The following is a 25,796-nucleotide window of genomic DNA, read 5'->3' on the forward strand; positions in this document are numbered from 1 at the left end:
CTGGTTATATTGTTTTATATTAAAATGGAGTGAACCACAAATTTAACAGAGAAAAAACCCAAACACAAAATAAAATTTTAAGATAAAAATTGCTACACAAAGATAAAGAAATTAAGATAAAATAGCTTTCTTTTTCTTCTTTGCTTTTCATTGTCTTAAAGATTGCCTTAGTAACCATTTAGAGTATGTCTGAATCTGAAAATCTCAACCTTTTTTAAAAAAATACGAATGTGGGGATGATAGGTCTGTTCTAAAAGCTTTGTCTCTTTATGATTCACAAACATCTCATGTCTTCAGCCACACTGAACTCCAGTTATATGCCTATATAACTGTTCTGTTAAAAGGTGTTAAAGGCCCTTCTGTTTAATATATTTAACTTCTGAAGTGTGTTGTCTTGATTATGCAATGCACTTTTGGACCATCCTACTACAGAGAAACTTCAGTGCTGGATTGTATACTTCTTCCTGAAAAGCATCTACTCTGAAATAGCAGTTGTGTAAAAGAAGGATAAGACAAATTGTGTTCAGTAACTGAAGTGCTGCAAGTTTAAAAAACCCCCAAGCCACTGAGTACACTGACCAACATGGAATTGTACAAGTTTACAACTCCTCCATTTCATATCCATAAAAACAGAACAGTCATAATCAATACATTGGTCACAACATCACAATGCATTTATCAGAAATTTCTACATTGTAAATCCATGAAAGTAAATACTTTGTCTCTATTACATGCAACTGAATAATTTCTTTTTTCTAGTTTTCACTTCATTTCCTTCATTTGTGAAACTAGACATATCTATTAATAGGTCAAATTGTATGAGACTTTTATTTCATTTTTGTTTAAAAATACATGGAGAATGAACTTTGAAGAATAATTTGAAATGAAACTGAAGAACATGTCTAACAACTTTAAAATATATTAAAACAATTCTGTTTTAAATGTAATAATATGTGCCTAACAGTTACTGCTGTCTTATTTGAATGTCATAATGAATATATATTAATTAATACTATTTCAGTGTGCATGCCCATGAAACAGAGCAAAAAAAACTAGATCTGCACCCTTTAAAATGTGTGGAAACAGACTTGTGCTCCTTAATTTTATCAGTATTGCACAATGCAATTGGTGGGTTATGATCAGGACAATGTGCACCTCACTGCCCAAATGTGGTAAGGATGAACTTTACTTTTTAATGATACCTCAGCTCTTTGGCTTTTATGGGTCAGGTACCTGGCAGGAGAAGTGCAGGGGCACTACTACACTTCCAAGTGCCATTCAGGATGCAGAGCTCCCCTTTGATCTCGGCCCTTGCTACGAGAGGAAAAGAGATGTGCTCTCTAGGCTTCTGCAGGGAGGGTCAACAATTCCTATTAAAAACCTGACAGAAGCCATGTCAAGAAGTGAACAGGAGTAGTGCTACAAGTCTATCAGTTACATTGTGCACAACAGCTGTCTTACTACCAGCTGGTTTTGCTCTGCTACAGTACACTGTACACCACAGATGCTCGATAAAATGTATTGTTTGCTCTGGTTTAAAACCTGGACAAGAAGTCCAAAGGCACTGAAGATGATCAATTGTGTCAGGGCTTAAAAACTACAGTTCAGGGATCGCTTAGTGATCATCACTTGGTCTAGGTCTTGCTCTGTCTTTTACATAATCACAGGTTGCTTCTGATGAAGTTGGTCTTTGACCTTCAGAATTTAAAGCCTAATCTGAACTCTAGAAGAGTGCATGAAGGAGCCGGCGATAACCTACTGGAGAGATGGAGACAGACATTTTAGAAGGCCGTGTAGTAATAGAACAAGGGGGAACAGCTTCAAACTGATAGAGAGACCAGGTTTAAATTAGATATGAAGAATAAATTCTTTACTGTGAGAGTGGGTGAGGCACTGGAACGGGTTTCCCAGAGAAGCTTTAGATTTCCCATCCTTGGCAGTGTTCAAGGCCTGGCTGGCTGGGATTCTGAGCAATGTGGTTAGTGGGTGGCATCCCTGTCACGACAGGGGGTTGGAACTACATCTTTCAAGTCCCTTCCAACTCAAACCATTCTATGAATCTATGAATATGGCACTATCTCTGTTGTTAATAACACCCCTGTGAATTCTGTTATTTTCTGTTTGCATAATTGCCTATTTTACTATACCATGAACTAGAATTCAACAGTGGTAAACCTGGCCCAGAAACAGTCTTTTCTCAGATTATTGTGGTTCTCAGAAGCCATTTTTAACATAACTTTAATTACAGTGTTTGACTCTCCCTGGGGTCTAGGACTATAACAGTAATTAATACATTTGGCCCTTGCTGATGTTTCCTGCAAGCATCTTCAAACACAATACAAGTATTAATGACTTTGACCTCACAATTCATTTATGATGCATACATATTAGATAAAAATCACTGGAAATAATTATCTAGGAAAAGGAATCCACAAAATATCCACCATAGAGCTGGATTCTAAACTTAGACTTTGTTTTCTTTAATCCCAGCTGAGTTATGTGATATTTAACTAGAGCAAGTACCCTCTGTAGTAAATCATCCATACAAATAACAAGCCAAATTAATAGAAAATTTCTGCTCTTTCTAGTGCAAAAGACAGGTAATAATGGCACCTATTTTCCGCAGAAATAATGACACATATTTTCCTCTGAAATAATCTATTTCAAGTTGCAGAATACAGAAAAGAACTGAAAAGGGCTGCTTATTCAGAGAATTCAATGTCAGAAAGATCTTTGACTACATGGTAGTCCTTTAACTTAGAAAGCAATAAATTGTAAACAAGCGCAGGAGTGGATAATTTCAATTCTTTTAAGATGCCATTGAAAAAAAAAATAATGTTTTATCTTGGGCATTTGTTTGTTTGTTTGGTTTTTTGTTTGTTTTTTTAACTTTTTGGTCCATCTCCTTATGGCAGGATTTGTATGCAGAGTAAAATCAAACTTTGTAAAAAATCCAAAAAATCATAGTTTGAGTTTTTCAAATATTCTAAGTCAGAAGATGCAAAAGGGTTTGTTGAGAGAACTTTAAATGAAAAAGATCTTTTTAAATACCTTTGTTAGTAGGAAACCAGAAGGAAAAGTTGTAAGATGAATTCCATGGCAGAGAGGACTAAGCATTGAGAACTGGTGAACAGCACTAATGAGGGAGTATATAAGAAGATAAGGTAGAAAGTTAAGCAGCTCTAACTGCTGTCTAAAGAGAAAGAAAAACATGTAACAAGAGGTAGAGATGACAGGCCAACAGGGCACCCTGTACATCAGAAGTAAACCCAGAAGGAGGTTACATCTTCTGAAACATGTATTGATATCCTTCATTTAGAAGCAGAAAAGTTACAAGATGCAATAAGGATAAGGAACGATTAGAGAATATATAGTCTGTGATGATATATAAATATATAAAAAGAGGTCTAAATAGAGAGTTCTGAAAACTTTTCTAAAATACACTAATAGGCAAAATCCACGGGAAAATCCATCTAGAGGAAAAGAGACTATCTGCAGTTCTGAAAAGAAATCTCCAAATGAGCAGAAAGAGATAGGTAAAAAATATGACGGACAGAGAAGAAGACTGTCATCAGAACCACAGGAATATTCTGGGTCATAAACTCTGAAAGTAAGGAAAGGAAAAAGTGAAAAATGATGAAATATCCAGCAATCAGTACAAAGACTTCAGGAGAATACATTTTCTTCTAGGATATTGACCCAGCAGCAAGATGCTGAAGTTGGCCCATTTATGTCTGCCTTTTCTATATTTAATGAGCAACAGAAGAAAGATGAACACCTGTGACAGCGAGGTAGTCATGGGACAGATGCACCTGCAGGACTGGGCAGGAACTTGTCACCACTCTCCCCATCCCTTTAGTCACTGCATTCAGCAAAGTGGAACAGAGGGAGGATAGGGAATCCTTCACATGGAGTTCTGTCTGCTTGGCAGGTCTGACCCAGGGAAGGCAGGGTGTGGCCCCAGCAATATTTCTCTTTCTCAGACTCCCAATATATAGCATAGTGCCATACCGTATTGACTACTCCGGATTAGATAATGAAAATATTACAGTCCTGATAGTACCATACTTTATATAGAACCATGTAACTCATCTCTACTCAGGTAAGTGCCATAGTAATTTAGCTTTGTGATTTCTCTTTCTGGCACAAATCACTGAGAAAATATTTATATCATAAACTCCTCTTAACGTTTGCAGATATTTATAGAAAGATTAAGTGTTTCTACATTCTCATGGAAGTGAGTACTACAGGGGACATTCAATGGAACAGTGCAATTACATCCAAGACTGCAATTTCTATCTGCATTCCTTACATCAAGTCCAACAGTCTCTTAGCCCATGGACAACAGTACTGGGCAGGTAATGGGCTGCTTACAAAACTACACCTAAAAAAACCCAAAACCAAATATATATATATATATATATGTATATATATATAGTAAAGAAAAAAAATCCAGAAAGAGAAAAATATAAATTGTAGGAATTTCCTCCTATTTTCCTTTGAATGGAGAAGTGACATTGTTATAAAAAATGTAGTTTTTCTTTTTTGTATAAATTTCTCATGTAAATTGCTGTACTAAAAATGCTTGAATTGTATGATATCAGAAAAATTACTAACTTAAAAATACTTTGTAATAATTATGTGGTAATATATTATTATTGTACTAAAATGTGAATAATTTTAACATACTGACTTCACCATTTCTTACTAATACTATTTTTCTCAGAAGTTTTATGCAGCTTATTCTTTTAGAAGATTTCTCCCCTTCTTCTTTCAGCCTTTAGCTTTCAGACTGCTGAGTAGATTTTTTTGAATTGGAGAATTAAATTAGAGTTATGAAGAAATGAATCAACTTTGATAATATATTATTATAAAATCACGTCATTCTCTTATGGACAACAGATGAATATATATACCTCTAGGGATCAGACATAATGCTAAAAATAATAAAAGTTAAAAGAAAATGCTACCTATCAGGAAGTCAGTCAGTCACTCTAGCAGCTGAATGGCTGCATTTATAAAATCCAGGTACATGATAGATTTGAACTGAGGTATAATTCTCTTAATTATTATAATTTTATTGACAAAATAAAGTCCATTTGTTTCAGCACAGCTATTTATGCAAGATACAAGGTTAACACACTAAATACACTCAAGTTGGTTTTTTGTTGCTCTGTTTTTCTATAAATTATTGTTTTCTAAGTATTTTTCTTATCATATCTCATTGTTTTGTTGTTTTAATGTTGATATTTTTCAGTTTCTAAATTTAATGATCTATGTACAGCTGTACAGATACACTGGAATCTTGTAGTATGAATACTTTAGAAGCCTTGAAATAATGTCGTGACTGAGAACACTTAAAGAAAAAGATGTTATTTATGGAATTGAGACTGATGAAATGAAGAATCAGTAGCTTATATCTTAGTATTATATAATAGCATAGTATTTAATGAAAACACTGAGTAATTTTCTCCTATCTTCAAAATCATGTTTTAAACAATGCATTTTGGAATTCGTAGAAAGAACATGAGAAATAAAGTGGAAATTCTGAGACATACTTTTTCAACCCTACTGTCATCTTGCCATATGCTTCCCTAGAAGATGCAGCAATGTTCTTTCAGAATGCACTTTCAAGATGTTCTGCCTAAAGCTGTATATGCTTATGGAAATTTAGAAAACTGACCAGTACATTAGTAATTTGGTATTACATTTTGTTAGATTTTGGAACAGTAAAGGTGGAAGACTTTCTCTTTTTTCCACGTAAAAAGGAGAGAGTTCTCCTCTTTAAGTGGGCTGATTTGATGAGATTTCAATACAGTCCTACACAATCATCTGTCAGATTTCTTTTTATTTTCTAAATTTATTTTCCTTTATAATAAAACCACTTGCTGAATGCTGGAATTTTAAAAACGATTCAATCACAAACTGAAAGCAGATTGAAATATTAAGAATAAAAAACCTATTAATATTATGCTTCCATACAATGCTGCACAGATTTGCTGAGACAGTTTCTTTCAGTAATTATGTATTTTTTTCTCTTTTAGCATTTTTCAAGGCCTGGGAAAATAAGTAGTAAATCATTAATACCTGTATATATAAAATATCTTAAAAACTTATCATCTCAACATCTAAAACACTGTTTGATCTATTCAGGCAGTGCAAGTGATTAAAATAGTAATAATAGCCAAAAATTATTTTGAATTTATTGTTTATTTTCTGAATTTTTAGAATTTAGTATTACAGTAGCTACAGTTATACAATGAATAAATTAATATTAATTTTTAAAAGAAACTCAATATATATTTAAGTTTTTCAAAATTATTTCTAATGAATTGTATGCACTCATATTCCAAAATGTTACTGTTCATAAAATTCACCAGCTGGTATGATCCAGCCCACAACTTTGTAGTTAAGATAGGAACTGAAAATACATTGCAAAAAGAAGAAAGATTAACTTAAACAGCTGTTTAATATTCATGGCGGTGTCATTCTTGGATAGAGTTAAGGGAGGAAGTGAAAGCTCAAGAGGATTTGTCTATACAGTAAAAAAGTGAAAGAAAAGAAAAGAAAGAGGGTTTCTACCTTCAGACAGTGCATCAACAGTACATGAGTCAATATATAATTCTCCTCACCCAGAGAGAGAGTGGAGACAGCTTTCCATTCATTGCCTATCGCCACTGGGGACTTCCAGTGAAAATGAGAGAAAAAAAATAATTGAGCTTTCAACAGGCTAATTTAGTCATTCTAACAGTTCCTAAGGAGGAGGATGATTCACCACTACCTACTATCTATAATTTCTATATTCCAAAGAACTGTAAAGCCAATAATTTGGATATTCCAAGTAGACACAGATCTCAGATCATAAAAATCTGGTTCCAAGTGCTATTTCAATATTTGAACAAATATGTCAAAATAAAAAATACTTAAATCATCATGTAGAATTCTGCACATGAGTGACTTTTGAGAAGACAGGGAAATAATTTTTCAAGTAACGAAGAAAAGGCATTTATGCCTCAGTATAGAGAACTCACCTACTACTGACATTTCAGGAACACTAGCAGTGTAAATTTCTTCTGGAAATGTTGGTTCATTGTCATTGATGTCATGGATCTTGATGACAAACTCAGATTCAGGTTCCACTGGTCTCAGAGTTCTTCTGTTTATAGCTTGAGCACGCAGGGTGTAAAAGGCTTTCTCTTCCCTGTCAATTCTCCGAGTTGCATGAATATCTCCTGTTTTCTCATCAATTATAAAAAGAGTACCAGCCCCATCTCCTGACAAAATGTATTTGAGGGATCCATCTCCCTTATCCTGGTCAGAATGAAGCTGAAATGGAAGAAGACAGTATTTTGTTTAGAAGCAATGAAAATAATGAAGGTTTTTAGACATCATTATTATATTTTAAGTTTTTCTGTATGCAACAAATGTGGTTGATACCATTAAGAAAGTAATTTTATTCACCACTGACTGACAGCCAGTTTCCTAACTTAGCTCCAAGAATCTTTCAACTTCACTGTTCTGGAAGATTTGCTTTTTCAGCAACACCTGTTCTCTGCTAAGAAACCTCTGCACCACATTCTTAAAGAAGATTTTTTATGTTAATACTGACCTTTTCTTTCCTTGAAGAGATCTTATTAAAAATTCACAACTGCCGTGCTAGCTGTAAATTCAATAAGCAGATAAAGAACAGGGCTAAATACAAGACAATTAAGGAAAACAGAACCACTGGATTCATGAAATAATAATGTTTTAAAAATTTAATTTCATATTATTTATATTTCTCCAAAATTGGGGAACATTTTATTTTAAGTCATTATCACTTGCACTCCTTCAACTAATATAAATAGACTAAAAGAAAAACACTAAAATTTATTAAGCATTCAGTATTGATTTAACATCCATCATTTAAGTCATATAAAGTTAAACTTCACATGTATACTTTTCAGTCCTGACTGCCTTTAATCAATTATGTTTTGTTCAGTACAGTAGTGTGGACAATGGCTCATTTGATATTTTGGATACATTTAGCATAATTTCTCTCAATACCTTGTTGGAAAGGTCCTTCCAATCTCATTGATTCCATAATTAACTGAAATAATCTGGCACTCAGATTTATTTTTACCACAAAATATATTCCTTTTGTAAACTTACTTTTGAGTTCAGCAGAATGAACAAATAAAGTAGAAGCTCTTATTACAATAATAAAGTGCAAATATATTTTTTTAAATCACACCCAACAAATATCAGAATATTCCAGTTTAAGAACTAGTGCATTTTTTTCTTTCTAAAAATAATTATTTGCATATGTAATAACAGCATCAGTTAGACCTTCAGTAAGAATATATTCAGTCATGCTTTTGTTAATTTAAGCTTACATTTCAGATCATGAAAAATGTTATACATGTATAAATAACCCCCTTCCTTCTTTTCTTGCCTTTTGTGCTGATAACAAACATACAGAGTGGACTGGTGGGATAAGCCAAAGTCAAACAGTAAACTTCTACATTGAGAAAAATTTTCAAACACTGAGTATTTCCCACAGACTTGATATATGTGGAACAGACAGAACTCACCATGCATCTTGGATCAAAGCTTTCATGGTAGAAATTTGAATACTATCATGTTCTGAACTTTGATTTTCTACCTAAAAGTATTCAGACCTATTAAACTTTTCTTACACTACACACATGAATGCTTACTTTACAAAGTGAGTATTGTCTTACTGATTCTTTTCTTTCTACAATAAAAAAAAAAATATAGGAAACTCCAGCAAAAAAAGAGTAGGAGGGTAGATGTTAATAAAAATCCTTTGCAAAAAAATATTTTTCTTTCTTCTGTTTCTCTTGATGACTTCAAATGTAAGGTTTCAAGCCATTCTCACACCTCTTTCGAGGAATTAATTTTAAAGTGAACTTTACTCCTTCATGCTCCTCCCTTGATGACTCACAAAAATTGTGACCTTTCACCTTTTTAAGGGACTTGACAGTATTTTTCAAGCTGTGTTCTGTTTTGAAATTGTCATTTAGTGTAAGTATTCCTTGAGTGCTTTCTTCTCCATGTCTTCCTAGAATATAATTTCACTTCAAAAACATTTTGGTCCTAGGAACTCACTGCTGGTCTATGACCATGAAATATTTTCACAGCAGAATGATGAAGAGCATGCAAAGAGGCTGCTCTTCCTTCGACCTGTGAAAGAAACATAAGTTCCTATCTGGGAGGGGTCTTTAAATGGGCATGTTGCAGTTTTCCCAGATGCTTTCCGAAGCCAGGTCTGGTATTATTTATTCTCACAGAAGTTGACAATAGTGAATCAGTGCTGCAGTGCCTGTTCTTTGACTCAGAAACCAGTAAGCAGCCAGGCAAAATCCATTCTAATGCATTGTCTCTAGAGCAGCATGACTCCATGCAAACAGTTCCCTGTAAGAGTGTCGGGCCAAAATCAACAGAGAAATTATGCATGGAAATTGTTTTGGAGAGTGATTTTTAGCAAAACTACGCCAGGAACTTGAAAAATAATTTAGCAATCCCAATAATCATATTCTGGTGCCCTAAAATATTGCCTGGCACTAGAAGCCTGAACAGTGTGGTGAAGAGAACTAAATGAGAAAACTAAATAAATCTCTCCAGTAAAAAATATGAAGCTTTTGAACAACAATATTTAGATCAAATTTAGCACGTAAAGATCTTTTAACATAGTTATTTGTCTAATATGTAAGGTACTATCGTTGTTGATGATTTTCCACTGCCTCTCCTGTAGCTATGTGTGAATCTTAGTACGGTGATTTGAAAATGGTTTTTATGCTCAGAAAATAATTAACCTAGTACTTCTGCCAAACTTAAACTTTCTACTTGTGTGGTTTGGGGAATTTTTTGTTTGTTTGTTTGTTTTCCCCAGATATATACTAGCCACAAGTCTGGAAAGGGAGATGAATATAAGACTTTGAGACATCTACACAAAGATTTCAGGGGACCTAAGAGCTGCGCTTCACAGTAACATGTTTAAAAGGAATACCAACATATGTTGTTAGAAGAATACTTTAAGGTATAACACTATGTTCTCTAAAAAAATATTGATGATGGCTTTGGTTTGGTAATCCAATTTAAAGTATTTTTTATGTGTTTACTTAAGAGTACAGAGTTACTGTAGAAAAACCTCAAAATCAAAATAACCTTTCAGGTCTTTTTGGGTGATCAGGAAAAACAAAGCTATAGATAAAATGAGCATGTCTTCCAGACATAATTCAATGGGTGAAAATGTGTAGTATATATAAACAATGGAAGAGAATACTTCTCATTTTGTTTTTTTAGCTCTTAATTAAATCCAGATGTTACTAGAGGAATCAAGGCGAATAAAAACTGCCCAAGGTGCTGTATGGTGAATCATTACCCATCTCTGAAATGCATGAGCTGTTAGTCAATCAGTGCTGCAGAATTTTTTTCATTTTACTCAAGTACTAGAAAAGTGTTCTGTGAAATATTTCTTTGCTACTTTTAGTATAAAGTGTTTCCTATAGTTATTTTAGCTAATGGGCATCTGTGATTCATGTCAGCCAAGCTGAGAAATGGAAAGACATCTGTTTCATTTAGCAATTTCATTGCACAAAATGATCAGCTGTGAAGATGTGGTTTTGTTTTCATATCTGTCACTGATATTTTGCAAACTCCTATTTCAGTGAATTTCTTGCTCTTCTTCCACAGAAATACTTCCTTATTCATCTGCACTGGTATATGTATTTTATGCATATTTTTTCTCACTTTATAGGAAATCAGAACATCACTTAGTATTATTTTATATAATATTATTTTATATAATACTGTTTCATCATACAGGAATTGCAATTACCATGAAAGATACTTTTGCATATCTTCTATCTAAATTGGTTGAACAAACTTTTTAATCCAGAAGGACTGCATATAAGTAAAAAAGGAAATTCTTGTTAAACAGAAGATAATATTTATGGAGGATCACAAAATGGAGTGTTATGTGAATACTTAAAAATGAAACTGAATTACCAATCCAAGACAGAGACAAAAACAGGTTTTAAAAGACAGATTTACTTTTTCTTCAGTTGTGGGGAAATCCCCAGAGTTAATTAACATATTACATCCTTCTTTAGGGTAAATTCAATCACAAATAAAATGATAAGATGCCCCAATCAAATTCAGCTCAGTAACTTTTTAGATCTGTAAAAGACTTTTGTAAAAATACTTTCAGAAGACTTTAGTTTGACAACCTAATAATTCTGCTTCAAAAATTACAACACAGGAAATCCATGTTAATTAACATCCAATGATTCAAATCAAACCTGTCCAGTCAGGATTTTGGGAGTTCTGTCCACATTCCTCCCGTGAAATCCACTCAATTCTGAAATCTCCAAAAATGAGTATAAAGCAGGTGGACTTTTTTTTTAATAGCATACAAAGTGTTAATCCTATTTTTACCAGAAAGTGACTAGACACTACTATGAAAAACAGAGAGAAGATTGTGCTAGTCAGATCTATTTTATCATACAAGCCACTTCTGGAATTTGAAATTATTTATGACAATGCCACATAAAGACTTTAAGATTTGTCACACCTATTTCTATTTGAATTTCAGATTCAGAAGTCTCTCTATGATTTTTCAGTGATTGGTATTCAAATAACTGACACCAGATATGACTGTATTAAGAAACTTCCCTCAAGTTAGAAAACCTACTGTAGGCATTAATACAGTTCAAGTTATTTTTCATCTTTATTTAATATACTATAATGTATAGGACACTTTCCAATGCAGTTTATAGTTTTGGCAGTCTTCGTAAAATTACAGACTATTTTAATATTAACTTACTAAATGGACTCTTACTCTCTTACTTTATAGTAGTCATTTTTAATTGCATAATGCAGCAATTTTTTTTCTACTTTCTTTGTCAATGTTTCAATTTTTCAATTTAATTCTAGTATCATGGTAACAATAAGACCTCAGTACACTCTTGAATTACTCTATCTTTTAGATTTTATACAAATAAGTGTATCATGAGTGCGTCCTAATTCTGAAGCAAAATTTCAGGGCAAATAGTAACCTATTAGCTTTTTTCTAATTATATTAGCAATGTAAAGCCAACATACACCATAGAAGCATTTGCCATTTCATTTGGTGTTCTAGTGCACATTTAATATTGGCAACTTGATAGGATACTCAGTTGAATAATGATGATTGTGTCTCTAAACATAATCACAACAGTGGGAAGATTTGACATGAAGTCAGCAAAAAATAATTGATATCGAATTCCCACAATGGAGATACTCATTTTAAGCATCATGAACTGAACTATTAAATGATGTAGTTGTTTAACATTAGCTTCACTTACTGTTAAAGGTTTTCAGACCAGCTCATATCCTGTGTGGTATTCTCACAGTTGGCAGATTTAACAGTCATGACTTTAAGCCACATTTTACTCAACAAAGAGGTTCACTTATTTAAATTTATCCAAAAGGTAACATTTTCAGCAACTCTTTTCACTGATTCTGTAATTCACACTAAGTTTTATTCAGACATGTCACACATTAAATTTTCTCACTCAGTTATATTGTCACTTTGCCCGGACTGTGCTATTGTGTATTACTTTAAGAGGAGACGGCCAGAAAGGAAAAATACAGATGTCAAAAAGGATGCTTTGTGAGACTGGGAAATAAAAGGGATGAGCAAACTGAAGTGGAAGCACAAGAAGTAATGCAAGATGAGGAGTCCTCTGAAATTATTTTGCGAGAAACAGAAATTAAAAACACCAGTCGGCATTGTGGACTGTTTTCAGACTGTATTTGCTTAACTTGATTCATTATCAAAAGGAAAGATAAAAATATTTTCCACAATTTTAACTGATAAAGATCACAGTCACTCCTTGATGTTCAAAATTTCTGTTTGTTTTTACCAATGTTTTAAAATGCTATGAGATAAATTTAAATTATTACACTTTTTTAGCATTTCTTTCCACATCCCTGAGTGAAATAATATCTATCATATAAATAGAATTCTAATCCTCACAGCTGCCTACAATTTTCACTACTGATACAATCTTTAAGATTCTCGATTTCCAGAAACTAACCATGCAACAAATATTTTTTTTATCACTAGATTTGTATCTTTTTTCTCTTACTGTAGATTATTCTAAATGAAAGAGTCACAGTCCTAGATTTCAGGTGAGAAAGGCAGGGTTTTTTGAAATTCAGGATTTTTTTATGCTGCTCATATGAGCAGCAGCAAAAGGTCTTTAATAGATGCACTAAGTCAATGTGCCAATACTCAATCTCCCTCCCCAAGCCAAGGTCTTTAGCTGATGTTCAGAGTTTGAACAAGAAGGTTTCAGCTTCATTAGGTTGTAGCAGCTTCCACTCCAGAAGACACACAAGCATTGAGCTAAGATGAGAGACTAATTGAATTTCATACACCAAAAAGTTCTTGCATAAGCCAATATGCAAATAGTCTTCCAATTTTAATGTAATAAATACAGTCTGTACATCAGGTAAAGACAGAAAGCAGAGAAGTGCTAGTAGACCCAAAGTGCCCTTATTTCCTGGCACCTCCAATACATGTCTGGGTATGAGTAGTCAGAAGGAAACTCTTATGTTAAAAAGAAAAAAAAAGTCCTGACCCATGGCAGATGTTCAGGCCCCTATTCATTAAAACTCTGGACTGAACACAGAAACATTGCTTGGCTCTCCTACTGAAATTGATATGGCACAAGCCTACATTCCTACTTCTACAAGTAGTCTCTGTACACTATCCTGTGGTCTCAGAATGAAAATATATCTGATAAGATTTTCCTCACACTTGGTCAAAGGTTTTTTTTAATATCCATGATTTTTAAGCGCTATATTTTTTTGGCTGTTTTTTGACTAAATAAAAATCTGTACTAAATATTGTATGAAGGATTAAGTAGTTTCCAGAACAATCTCCCTGTTCCACCAATAGGGGATTGGTCGAATAGGAAGGTAAATATGCTAAAACAGCACATACTTTTCTTTCACTGAATTCACAATAGCTTCACGTATTTGAAAACTCAGGGATTTGTCCATTTAGTTTGAGGGTTTTTTTAAGGAAAAGTCACCACTCATTCCTATACTCTCTGCATTAATCACAAAAAAGTGGTTGTAAGAACCAATTGTAGGATTGGGTTTTTTTTGTAAACAAGATTAATTTATTATATATATGCTCATATATGTTTTCCTAAAGTAGACTAGTTATTAACAAAATTACCATTAAAACATTTAGTTTTTATATATCCTAATATACAATTTGCACTGCACATACAAAGCACTGAATTTTTTAAAACGAAAGCAGAACACATTTAAAATATTGATGCTTGGTTTATTTTGCCTACTGCTGGAGGCCATTTAAAAATGTGTTACACAAGATTGTCTGTGTTTCCATCTAAAATCATTGTAACATGTCAACTGGTAAGAGCTTTGAAGGTTTTCTACCTTTGTGATATGTGTATTTTCTCTTCATGTATACTCTTATTACACAGACATGAATTACAATGTCTGCCAACCCAGGTAGTGGAAAACATCAACTTAAGTGGAGGCTATATATCAGAATTAAGGAATAAAAAACATTTTAATAATCTCCAAAACAGTGATATCCATGTTAATAGAGTATTGCTGTTAAATTCAATGCCAAAGAAGGGAAGAGAGGGAGAGAACTTACATATTTTTTCATACATTTCAGGAGACTTCTGATGAGTCTGAATAGATACTACATCTAATCATAGCAATTAAAACAATGAGGGATAAAGATGTCCTCCATCAAACCTGATCTCATTTACATCACAGTGAAATCAGTGGAATTATATACCCAGGAGAGAAATCTTATAACCCTAAACAGGTAGGTAAGGCATTAAATGAAGATCAGTGATAGAAGAGAGATGGAATATGTGTAAACTCTTAAATGAAACTCATATTTTTATTTTTCCATCAAGTTTGTCTCCTCCTTTAGTAAATTATGAAATCTGTTATTCTAGGGAATACTATTCTCAAGAAAAATCTTATCTATATACCAGTTACTAAATAAAGAAGTTGTAATTTAAACCATTACATAAAATTACATTGCAGAATGATTGTGCCAGTGCTGTCACCCTCACAGGAGAAAAGTGTTTCCTGATGTTCAGAGGAACCTCTTTGCTCTGGTTTTTGCCCATTGCCTCTGGTACTATCACTGGGCTACTCAGAGAAAAGCCTCTGTCTGTCCTCTTTGTACTGTCCCCTCAGGTGTTTGTGCACACTGATAAAATCTCCCCGAGCCTTCTCTCCTCTGGTGCAGAGCTGCAGCTCTCTCAGCCTTTCCTCATATGTGAGATGTTCCAGTGCCTTAATCATTCTTTGCTGTACCCTCTCCAGTGAGTCCAACTCTTGTACTGGCATGCCTAGAACCGGACACAGCACTCCAGGCATGGCCTTGCCAGTGTTGAGCAGAGAGGAAGGATCTCCTCTCTTAGCCTGCTGTGAATTTGATGTCATTTCTATCTGTTTCTGGAGAGCCTCATCCACTTGTTCTTCTTGGTCAAGTGGCCCATAGCAAGCACCTATTATAATGTTGCCTTTGCCTGTCCTCCATTTAATCCTAATCCATAAACTCCCCATTAGCTTCTCTCCCATCCCCAAGCAGAGCTGCATCTCTAGCTGCTCTCTCACACAAAGGGCAACTCCCTCTCTTTGTTTTCCCTTCCCATCATTCCTAAAAAGTCTGTATCCATCCATTTCAACACTTCAGTCAAGGAAGTCATTCTACCAAATATCCATAATCCCAGCAAAATCAGAGTACTGCAGCTGTATGCAGGCCTTTAACTCATTGTGTTTATTACCCGCACCTCATGCTTTACTATACAGGCATTTAAGAGTGCAATCCCAGTGTGCTAAATTCCTGGAAACAGTTTGGGGATTTATCCACAATGGTGTCTTGTAGACACCTTGTAGACATCCCAATTCATAGGGAATTACAATCACATAATGAAATTTTATTGATTTTAATAGTGTTTCTATTAACACTGTGTACATAGCTATAATTACAATTTAAAGTTTTCCTACCAAAGCAGCATATTTTATTCAACTATCAGAGTGCAAAATACCAAAATAACCAAAATAAATAATAAATTGGATATAAATCATGGCACAAATCATACAGAGAATCACATGTTAAGGTGATACATAAATCCACCCCAGTGAACTCTATTCCTCAAATACTTTTGCTGGAGACAAATAAGCCCATCCTTATCTTGACTGATACAAATACAGAACTGTATTCCATAGTAATTGTTCTCCCTTGCAAATCTGAAACTTGCTAGTTTCAAAAAAAAATTGTTCTGTGGAGTACATCACTGATGAATAATAATTTCTAACTTGTGTGAACTCTGGTAATCAGCTGATAGGCCTAGCCATATTTCCATAAAAGTTCTGTGACATTTGCTGACATTTGTAAGACATCAAAAGCGCCCTTAATCTCTCTTTTCCTAATTACCAATAAAGTGTAACCAATATTAGTTATGCTGCTGGTGTTTCATTTTCTTTGTGTGGAGTTTTATGTTTTGTCTATAGGACAAAAGAAATCCTTTACATTCTCTTTTGTTTCCCCAGAATTAGTTCATTTCCATGAAACTTTAGCTCTTGCCTTGTGTATTACTTGCTCCTACTTTCTTCTTTCGATAGTAAAAAGAATTCTAAACTGTCCCTAAAAAACTTCCTAATTCTCTTTTATGACTCACAGGCCCTTGAAATAGCATTCCTTATTCCTTTAATGACTTTGTTTTCTATAGCATGTCATTATCCTTTCCTAGGAAATACATCAGTATTACTGAAATCTCTTCCATTATTCTTAAATGATAAACCTTGGTTAATCCTGTGCAGCTCTTCCCAGTGTCACAGCCATCAGCAGTCCTCTAGCTATTCCATTTATTTTACTTGGTTTTAGTAGACAACATGCCACTCCTGGCACATGGAGAATGGTCTGTCACATAACCTGACCTAACTAATAGATAATTAAGCAGTTTCCTTATATTCCAACTGTATTATTTATATAGCAGTCTCATTATCCTTTTTTGAATGACCTAAGACATCCTGCTGATTGCTAGAGGTATTTCTAAGTACGCTATGGCATCTTCAGCAGCAAAAATGTGTAAAAATGTGGCTGTGTTTCTGCACAGTAGATCTTACAAGGGACAGGTATTTTAAAATTACAAGAGGAATGGGGTGTTCTGTAAAAGATTTAAATCAAATAAAGTTATAAAAATTAACAAAAGTTATGGTTTTTTTATTCATAGATGTATTTATTTGCTGTATGATTCTACCCAAGTGGCCTTTCCTGAAGCTCATATATTCTACTTGCCACTTTAATTTCACTTTTTACAAGTACTTTCACATCATTAAAACTTTTCTCAAATTTTAGTAACACTGCTTGGAACACTGCCTTACTCTCTTTCCGGTTTCCTTTCTCAAAATGGTTTTTCATGACATTTCTTTAAATTCCTACTTGTTAAAACAAAATTTAAAAAATAGAATTCTCTTTTTCTCTCCCCATTTACTTCACCTCTCACAGAGTTCCATTAATCAAACTTCTCACTGCCAAAACTTAAAATATGTAATTTTCATAACTAATAATAAGATAGATAATTTCTATCAATTTAAGATTGCCTAGGTAATAATAGTTGTTAATTATTACATTAATTTTAAAATAATATTTCTTAAATATTTTTAATTCCAGATGATACGATTTATAATGGAATTTAAAATGATCAGCATCAAATCTCAGGAATTTGAATTGATGCATACTTCACAGCAAATGTCATACATCAAAATGGATATGCAAACGCTGTCATTAGAAGATGGAGTTCTTAATACAGAAAGAAGAAATCTGTATTACTTTTTCCTGTTTCTGCATATCAAGTGTAATTTATTCTATTAATCCCTATATTGTAACATATGTACATGTAAATTACATATAATTGCTAAGAAAACTATTAAAACATTTTATGAATAAAACCAAGAAAAGCACTTTTGTAACAAGCTAGTATCTAAACCAAATTGCCAGGAAGAGTATTTTCTCAGCTGTTCCTGAATGTAGTATCCCACATGATCACTTCTAAGGTATCATGCAGTCTTCCAAAATTTTCTACCAAGTAAGTTTTTTTCTGGGTTTTTGTTTGTTTTCCTTTGTGCTTTTTTTGCCACCAGTTTCACCCAGAAATATTCCAAATCATCATGTCTAACCTCTGTTTCCTGTTGTGTAAATAAGTGTCATTTTCTTGAGAGCTGTTAAGAAAGCGCTAATATTCTCAAAAAAAACCAAACAAAAAACCAACCAGAACCTAAAAAAACCTCAGATCAACAAAACATTGGCAGTGAAGGACAGTATGATTACTCCTAACTTTACACCAAAAGAAAGCTTAATTTGCTTATGTCTTCCCCCACAACTGCTTTGAGATACATATTTAAGCAAGTTTAAAGGAAAGGTAGGATTGAAGGAATACAATTTCAAAGGCAGGAAGAGCAAGTACACTACTGCCTAAATGAAAATGTCACCAGAAAAGTTAATTTGGTATAGGTCTGCATTGTGTGTAAGACAATAACTCTAAATCCAGATAGCATAACTGCACTGTAGAGCACAGACCTAGGAAACTGAAGAAAGGCACAGCCAACATGAAGAAGCAAGCCTTTTTTGCAACTTTGGTGAGGGGTTACAGAAGAGATGAACAGAATTGCTGTTGAGCACCAAGGTTTTTTCAGCTGTTACGTATTCTTGCAAGTATGGAGAGTTTTTTCCCAACTCAAATTTTGCATGCCCAGTCATCTGAGTCTAAAGTGCAGGCAGCAATCTCTGCAACTTCTTTGTTTTAAAAACTACAATACCATGAATATCCCAGAATGTTAGCGTTCTTTGTTCAGCACATATTTTCCATCTAGCTTTTTGCATAAATCTGTTTATGCATGCCTCTTTAATATACCAAGCCTCCTAACAATTCACTAATAATTTTCTGAGCTCTGAAGTGTGTTCAGAAGTGTAAGGTACCTTTGTATTTGCCTTTCAAGCATTTGAATGGTCTGTGAATTCCATCTTTGAAACAAAAACAAGACAGCTTCTGTTCTCAGGCTTGAAGAGATTAGGAACTCATCTAGGGTTATATATTTAAAATTTCTACTGACCAAAGTATTGTAAAATTAAAGGCTAATTTTTTCCCTCAGTGGTCTTTTCCTCTTTTAATGCTCTGAAGTAAACAGCTATTGAAAAAACTCAAGAAACAGAAATAATTGAGAAAATAGCACTGATGAGTTGGACAATAATACTTGTTTACTCCTGCAAGCAAATCCTACTCTGTCTTCAGGGACTTCAGATAGTTACTGCCTCAAAACAAAAGGTATTAGAGACTTTGTAAAAACTTACTATTACAGTCTTTTTGCTTCAGCTTATTTTTAATTATCTTCAGAGACAAAAACACTCTTATATTTATATGGAAAACCTTCCAGCAGGAAGACATTTTAAAAGGGTAAACATCAACTTTTAACTTTTTAGAACTCTCTCCCTCATGGGTATTTTGTTGCAAGTCACCAATTTTTCCACAGTATTACTCCCAGATCTTCCTTGCTATCTGTGTATACAGGATATTTAAAAGGTCATCTGCATCTGATTTAATAAAAAAAAAAAAAAAAAAAAAAAAAACAAGAGAAGGAAAAAAAAAGTGCCTAAGGAGAATCAGCCTTTGAATTGCTGATGAAATTATTGGCTATTTACACATTTATAATTTCAAATAAGGTATAGGTCAAACATTTGTAAAGCTGTCTTTTATATTATGTTTTTTAATTCCCTGAGTGAATGAATGTTCTGTGATGAAGCGGACTCTACTTTTCCTGAGTTGTGGCTTTGAATATAAATCATTTCAATTTTATCAGTCCTTTCCCTTTTGGACTATCTTTTTGTGACAAGCAGAAAGATAAATTGAACTGAAAGGAACTGGAAAGCTCAGATTAAACCATTTCCCAGTTTCTTATGCTATTTTGAAGCATGATGTTGTTTTAAGTACAATGCACGATCAGATACAAATTCTAAATGAAAACCACCCAAGAGAGCAATAGCTGTTCTTCATCAAGGCAGCAAAATGGTGATTTTACACCTGCAGGAAGTATGGTCATAATTTAGACTATCTTCCTTCTAAAGATTCCTGACGACTGATGTTATTTCACTTTGTGCTTACACAGATGAGAATTATCTATTTTAGAAATTATTTTCAAAATTGCAGACTACTGGGACTGCTACTGGGATTACTAGAATATAAATTAAAATTTACCATTTAAAAAATAGTTTTTTCAGATACTGAGAAAAGCAGTGGTAGGAAACCTACCTCTGTGACTAGCACAACCATATTGACCCCTCAGTCTCATTTACTGCTTCTCAATGAATTGATAAATGGCTTGGACTGAAGTATCAATGTTCAAAAGGAAAATGGAGAAGTCAAATAATATTATTCATTCTTGTATCAAAACCAGATAGTTTTCATTAAATTATTTAGGTAAAGCTAGCCTGCCAGAATTCAAGAAGCATTGGACAATGCTCTCAGGCATATGGTGTGATTCCTGGGATTCTGTGGAGGGACAGGAGTTGAATTCAATCCTTGTGCATTCTTTCTAGTTCAGAAGATTCTGTGGTTCTATGACTCATACATTGCCAGCGCTTTGCATTTACCATGCTACCTCAAAGCACTCAATACCATTAGACGTGTAGCTTCCATTTACTTGACAGAAAAGGAGGAAACAATATTCAGCTACTTGTCCTTACTCATATTTGCATTCGTTTAGGAGTAGACTTGCAAAGTATTTGAGTAAGGGCAAAGCACTTATGAAAGCAATTAGATGGACTTGGAAATACATCAAGTGAAACACCCACACTGTTTTGAAAGTGGTATTTGTGAAGCACTCGTAGCAGATTAAGTATGAACATAGCATGTAATTCTACAATACTGAGAACTATTGACACGCGGACAAGGAAATAAAAAAAAGCTGTTTTAATATACGTGAGCTAAGCATGTTATCATATGTACAGCAGGTGCCTGGGTAGTGGCAGCAGCAGCACTGGGGGCTCTGCCGGGTGTTCCCCGTATGGAGCAGCTGGGGCTGCCCTGCCCTGCCCCAGGCGGTGCCAGCCCGGGGCAGGGCCCGGCTGAGCCCCTCAGCCACGGGCGGGTGGGAGAGAGCCCCGGGGAAAGCCTGGCCAAGGGAGGGCAAAACGCTGCCCCTGACATATGTCAGAAAATAAGAAATACCTTTTAGTTCTTTACCTCAAAAGTTCAACATAACAGTTTTAGCATGCAGAAGCTGTGCTCGAAACAGAAGGCTTTAAAAAGCCTGCAAAGGGTCATTTTGGCCAGGAAGAACGATCAAGTTCTTTTAATTTTTGACTGATTCATAACTTTGTTTAACAGAACATAAAATTTCCATTAGTATCTTCCTCTGATTTGCACTTCCTGCATTCAGTTTTAGTTTGTTTTCCTTAGGGGGAAACCTCATTTTTATAGATCTATTGCAGATTTCAATCAAAGACCATTAAAAGTGTTAAACTTGGAAAGTAAAATACTTATGGTCCAATAGAGGCCAAAGAGAAATAAAATTAGTATTTTCTTGAAAGCTGATGATATGCCACTTCTTTTACTGTAACTCATTCAGTTATCATGACCTTTAAAATTATGCAAAGTATGTCTAAAACTACCCATGAAAAAGGTCCTCTACTATGCTTAGTGTTTAACTTCAAGCTATTGTATATAAGAACATTTACATGTATTTACCTGAGATATAGATATGTCTACCTAAGCAATTTACTGTTTTACTCTTTTTCTCTATGCATTTTGTCTCGCTTCTCTTTTTGGAATTACAAGGAATTAAAGAGTACAGTTGCCTGTCTTGAACACCATTCAGGCCACAGAAGGACTCTGCTATGAGACAGCAACAGAGTGGAGCAACAGGATGGTGTGGACCCCAGGCCTCATGGAGATCTGGTTAGCTCATCCTTGTTAATGCATCCAGGCAAAAATTCCCACTATGGTAAACTGTGTAAGGAAGCAACTGCTTGTACACCTATCACTGGCCAAACAAAGACCACTCCAAGTTATGGGATAGATGGCATCTCTGACCATCAATGAACGCCTAGGCCAAATCTAACATCCCTCCATGGATATCCAGAACTTGGGGCTGTAAGAGAAGCCCCCATGGCAGGAATCTGGGATAAGATAGAGGTCGAACTATTTTCTGGGTGTTACCTCAGATGCAGGGGGAAGTTAAAAAAACTAAAAGAGAAGAACACATCACTGATATTGGACACAAAGAATACAGAATTTATGGACTACAAGGATATCCAAAGAGTAGCTGTGCTGAATCAGCTCTGATTGGGTAAAAGGTAATTCTGGCATGGGGGAGATGATGATCCACCAACTCAAAAAACTCACTGGCTCAAAAGAAAGGAAAGACTGAGCATGTGGACTAATTAGCATTAGAAGCAAGGGAGCCATCTAAGCAATAGAAAAAGAGAACTTTGTTGCCAGTGAGCATTAATTCCTTTGCTTGCTAAAATGCAGAGATATTGAAAGTTTTGAAAAACTGTGAGACACCAACACTGAGAAGTCATGGATGAAAAATAATCTAGAGCATGCCACTGGATTCATAGGTCGTGACTATTTTCTTCTTGATTTATCTCTCGCTCTCTCTCTCTCTTTCTCTCCCCCTCTCTTTCCCTCTCTCCCTTTCTCTCTCCTCTTTCACCTTCTCTCCCCCTTCCTTCTTCTATTTTATATCTCACATTTTATTATTAAATAAGATCCATGCTGTTGACTTAGGCATATGCTCTCTTTGCACCTTAATTTGACCAGAGATATCTCTCAATAACTGGATCATAACAGGAGCCTTTGAATCTCAGAGCATGGTTTACATTTTGGGATTATGGTTCACTTTATTTACCAATGAATCACTTGCAACAAGTGTTGACACAAGGTCCTCTGGAAATTACCTGTATATGGATATGTGATGTGAGCCTGAAACTGCCACAAACTTCACTGCCTGTGAAGATTTGATGCAGCTACAACATGAACCCACAGAACTTCTCTCTTCTCATTATACCATTTGGTAAAGAAGACATTTTTGTTTGATTAAAACTAGATTAACACTGTTAGCCAGGAAGTTTTTTCCCTATTAATACCCACACCAGCACTGGCATGCTCTGAGGTCTTTCCCCTGTGTCCTAGTCACACAGTATAAAAATACAGAATATCCTGCCTTTCAGTTCTGTCAAACTAAATCTTTACTGTGATAGAGACTAAATTGTATCAGTGTTAGTAAACCTTTTGTTTCAACTTTTTAGTCCTTTTCATTATAATTTTGGTGCCTTTCCCTATATCTTTTCTTTCCCTTTTCCTCTTTCCCCTTTCTCCTTTGCCCTTTCCATTCCTCTCCTCCCCTCCAATACATCTGCCCCACAGGTTTTATAAAACATGGCTCTTGCAATGCTAGCTGGTTCTGTTTTCATGAACAGTCCTATTAAAATTACCATTTTAGAGAAAAAGCACACTGCAAGTAATCTGCCCGATAGATCTTTAAGGATAAATCTGAAGCAGAGAGCCATTCAACACATCCAGTATTTCTCACTGAGAGAACAAATTCTACACTGGACTTCCCAAGAAGGGAAAAATTGCTTTGGAACATCTACCTTCAATTCTGTTGGATGTGGCCTGCACACATGGAACAAAGTCTAAAATGACAGTAATCCATTCCAGTACTATTTCGCTGTGAAACACTGGAGTTCCACTGCAGCTCTCTGTGCTTCCTCACGCTTTCCAAAATTTTACCAGTCTTGAGAGGTAACTAGGAGTGTTCACTTAGGTCTTCCATTTACAGTGTGGGACACATCTGAGCAAAAATATTATCAGATAATACAGACACTAGGAATCACCCCCTAAAGCAGTTGGGTCAAGTATGCCCTCAGTATGCCCTACCTCTTATACTCCTGAGCAGACAACACTTTAAAGAAACTTACACACCCAGACCAGGGCTGTGAAGCCACAGTCTTTGAACAAATATATCTACCTTCAAATTCAGTCACACAACTGTGTCTCTTTTGGTCATTGCTTGTGGAAAGACTTGTAGAAACTACTAAGCTTTTGCATTCTTCAACAGCTGTCAATTCCATTCTGTGTCATCCAGCAAAGCCCAATGTCTTGTAGAGGTATATCCAGAACAGTAGCTAACAAACAATTCATTATTTATGAGAATAAAACCTTAGTATTCATCCTGGTTAGCTCTTTGCCACTAGTACCTTCTGCTGTTGTTTCATGAAGCAATAAATCAGAGCCTCCAGCATACACTGAGGTTTCCAAAGGAATAGTCCTTTTGCAAACAGGAGGTATCAACCCTCTGCACACTTAACAATTTAGAGTAAGTGATGAATCTAAGAAGTTACAGTCATAAACTTCCTACTAAGCTGAGTCCCAATAGACTTTGAGAATGAATCTTTCTTAGCACTCACAGAAAATCAATCAGCCTTCAGGACAATCCTACAGGAAGCTCTTGATGTCTCTGATGTTATGGGAAAACAATATATTACTCTGACACTGTTGACCTGTTTTTAAATATCTGGAAGGCCACACATGTACCCCCGAAAGCAATCTTTCATATGCTTGAAATGAATTGGTGCCTTAAATAACCCTCTTCTCAGTCTATGTTTTAAGTCTTGCTGAGAAAGAAATAAATTTCTAAATGTTGTTGTGTCTCAAATGTCAATTCCACCATGCTGCAATATTTTCAATAAGATAAGGTTTCTGAAGACACACAGCTTTGAATAATTTGGGCTTTACTTCCAGTAGAGTTACACCAAAAACATCTCACATGGAAACTGTTAAAGGACTATCTGGCCCTCTTTCACCTTGACAGATAACTATTCATTTATTCATTTTGCAGAATATCTTCCATCCCTTTCCATTCGTTTTTTATTGATCTCTGTCACGAGAATCAGCTCCAGCTGAAAATTCAACCTCTGTTGAACTTCAGTGCCACAGAGCTGATTACTGTCACCTGAAAGGGAAGGCTTTTTATATCCCTCAGTCAGATCTTCACACCAAATATTAAGCCTGCACATTAGAACTTGCGATTCAAAACTGTACTCTTTAGTCTCTCACAGCAGCAAAGGTCTTTACAAAAGAAAGAACTATGGTAGAAACCCTCTTCAGAAATCAAAATGCAGAGATTTTTAAAAGGGTTTGGTAAGTCTTCACCTTACCACTACAGTAGTATCACTTCACTGGGACCTTTGACTGTATGTGTCACACCTGATGATGAATCCTTTGAAATCAAACTTGCTCTTTTGTACCACCCTCTCCAAAACCAGTGGTTTTGGTAAATGCCTCATCAGAAAGAAAAATACAAGCAGCATCTGAGGCTTCACTGCCTTACATCTTTATGACTGTTACGTGGTACATCATCCAGTGTCAATAGATAGTTACTAAAACTGGAACCGCTGCTCTTGAAAATGTGTCATGCACACACAGCCTGCTAAATCTTTCCCTCAGAATCACGTCTGTGTTGGGATTCTTGAAGTGAAAAGAACTAAGTGAGGTTGACATGTTCTGCTCTTTACACCATCAAAGATAATGACTACACTTACAAGCGTGTGATAGTGAATACTGCCAGGATAATCCTTGCTGGTAACACTTCTAATATGACACACACAAATGTTATATACATTTATGTGCAAATATATGATAATTTATCCCTTGAGATACTAAAAAGCACTGCAGTGT

At 34.9% G+C, this 25,796-nt stretch overlaps 1 protein-coding gene across 6 annotated transcripts in view; it reads right to left on the bottom strand.

Moving 5' to 3' along the window:
* Nucleotides 1-25,796, bottom strand: part of CDH10 (cadherin 10) — a 93,633-nt gene that overhangs the window by 25,203 nt on the left and 42,634 nt on the right. For all 6 annotated transcript variants that reach the window (XM_023922147.2, XM_086898813.1, XM_023922150.2 and 3 more), the window contains one exon: nt 7,032-7,326. In XM_023922147.2, the coding sequence (XP_023777915.1) occupies nt 7,032-7,326 (295 nt within the window). The remainder of the gene's footprint in view (nt 1-7,031; nt 7,327-25,796) is intronic.

Source organism: Cyanistes caeruleus, chromosome 1 (genome assembly GCF_971803275.1).
Source record: "Cyanistes caeruleus chromosome 1, bCyaCae1.hap1.1, whole genome shotgun sequence".
In the NCBI taxonomy this organism is placed as follows: domain Eukaryota; kingdom Metazoa; phylum Chordata; class Aves; order Passeriformes; family Paridae; genus Cyanistes; species Cyanistes caeruleus.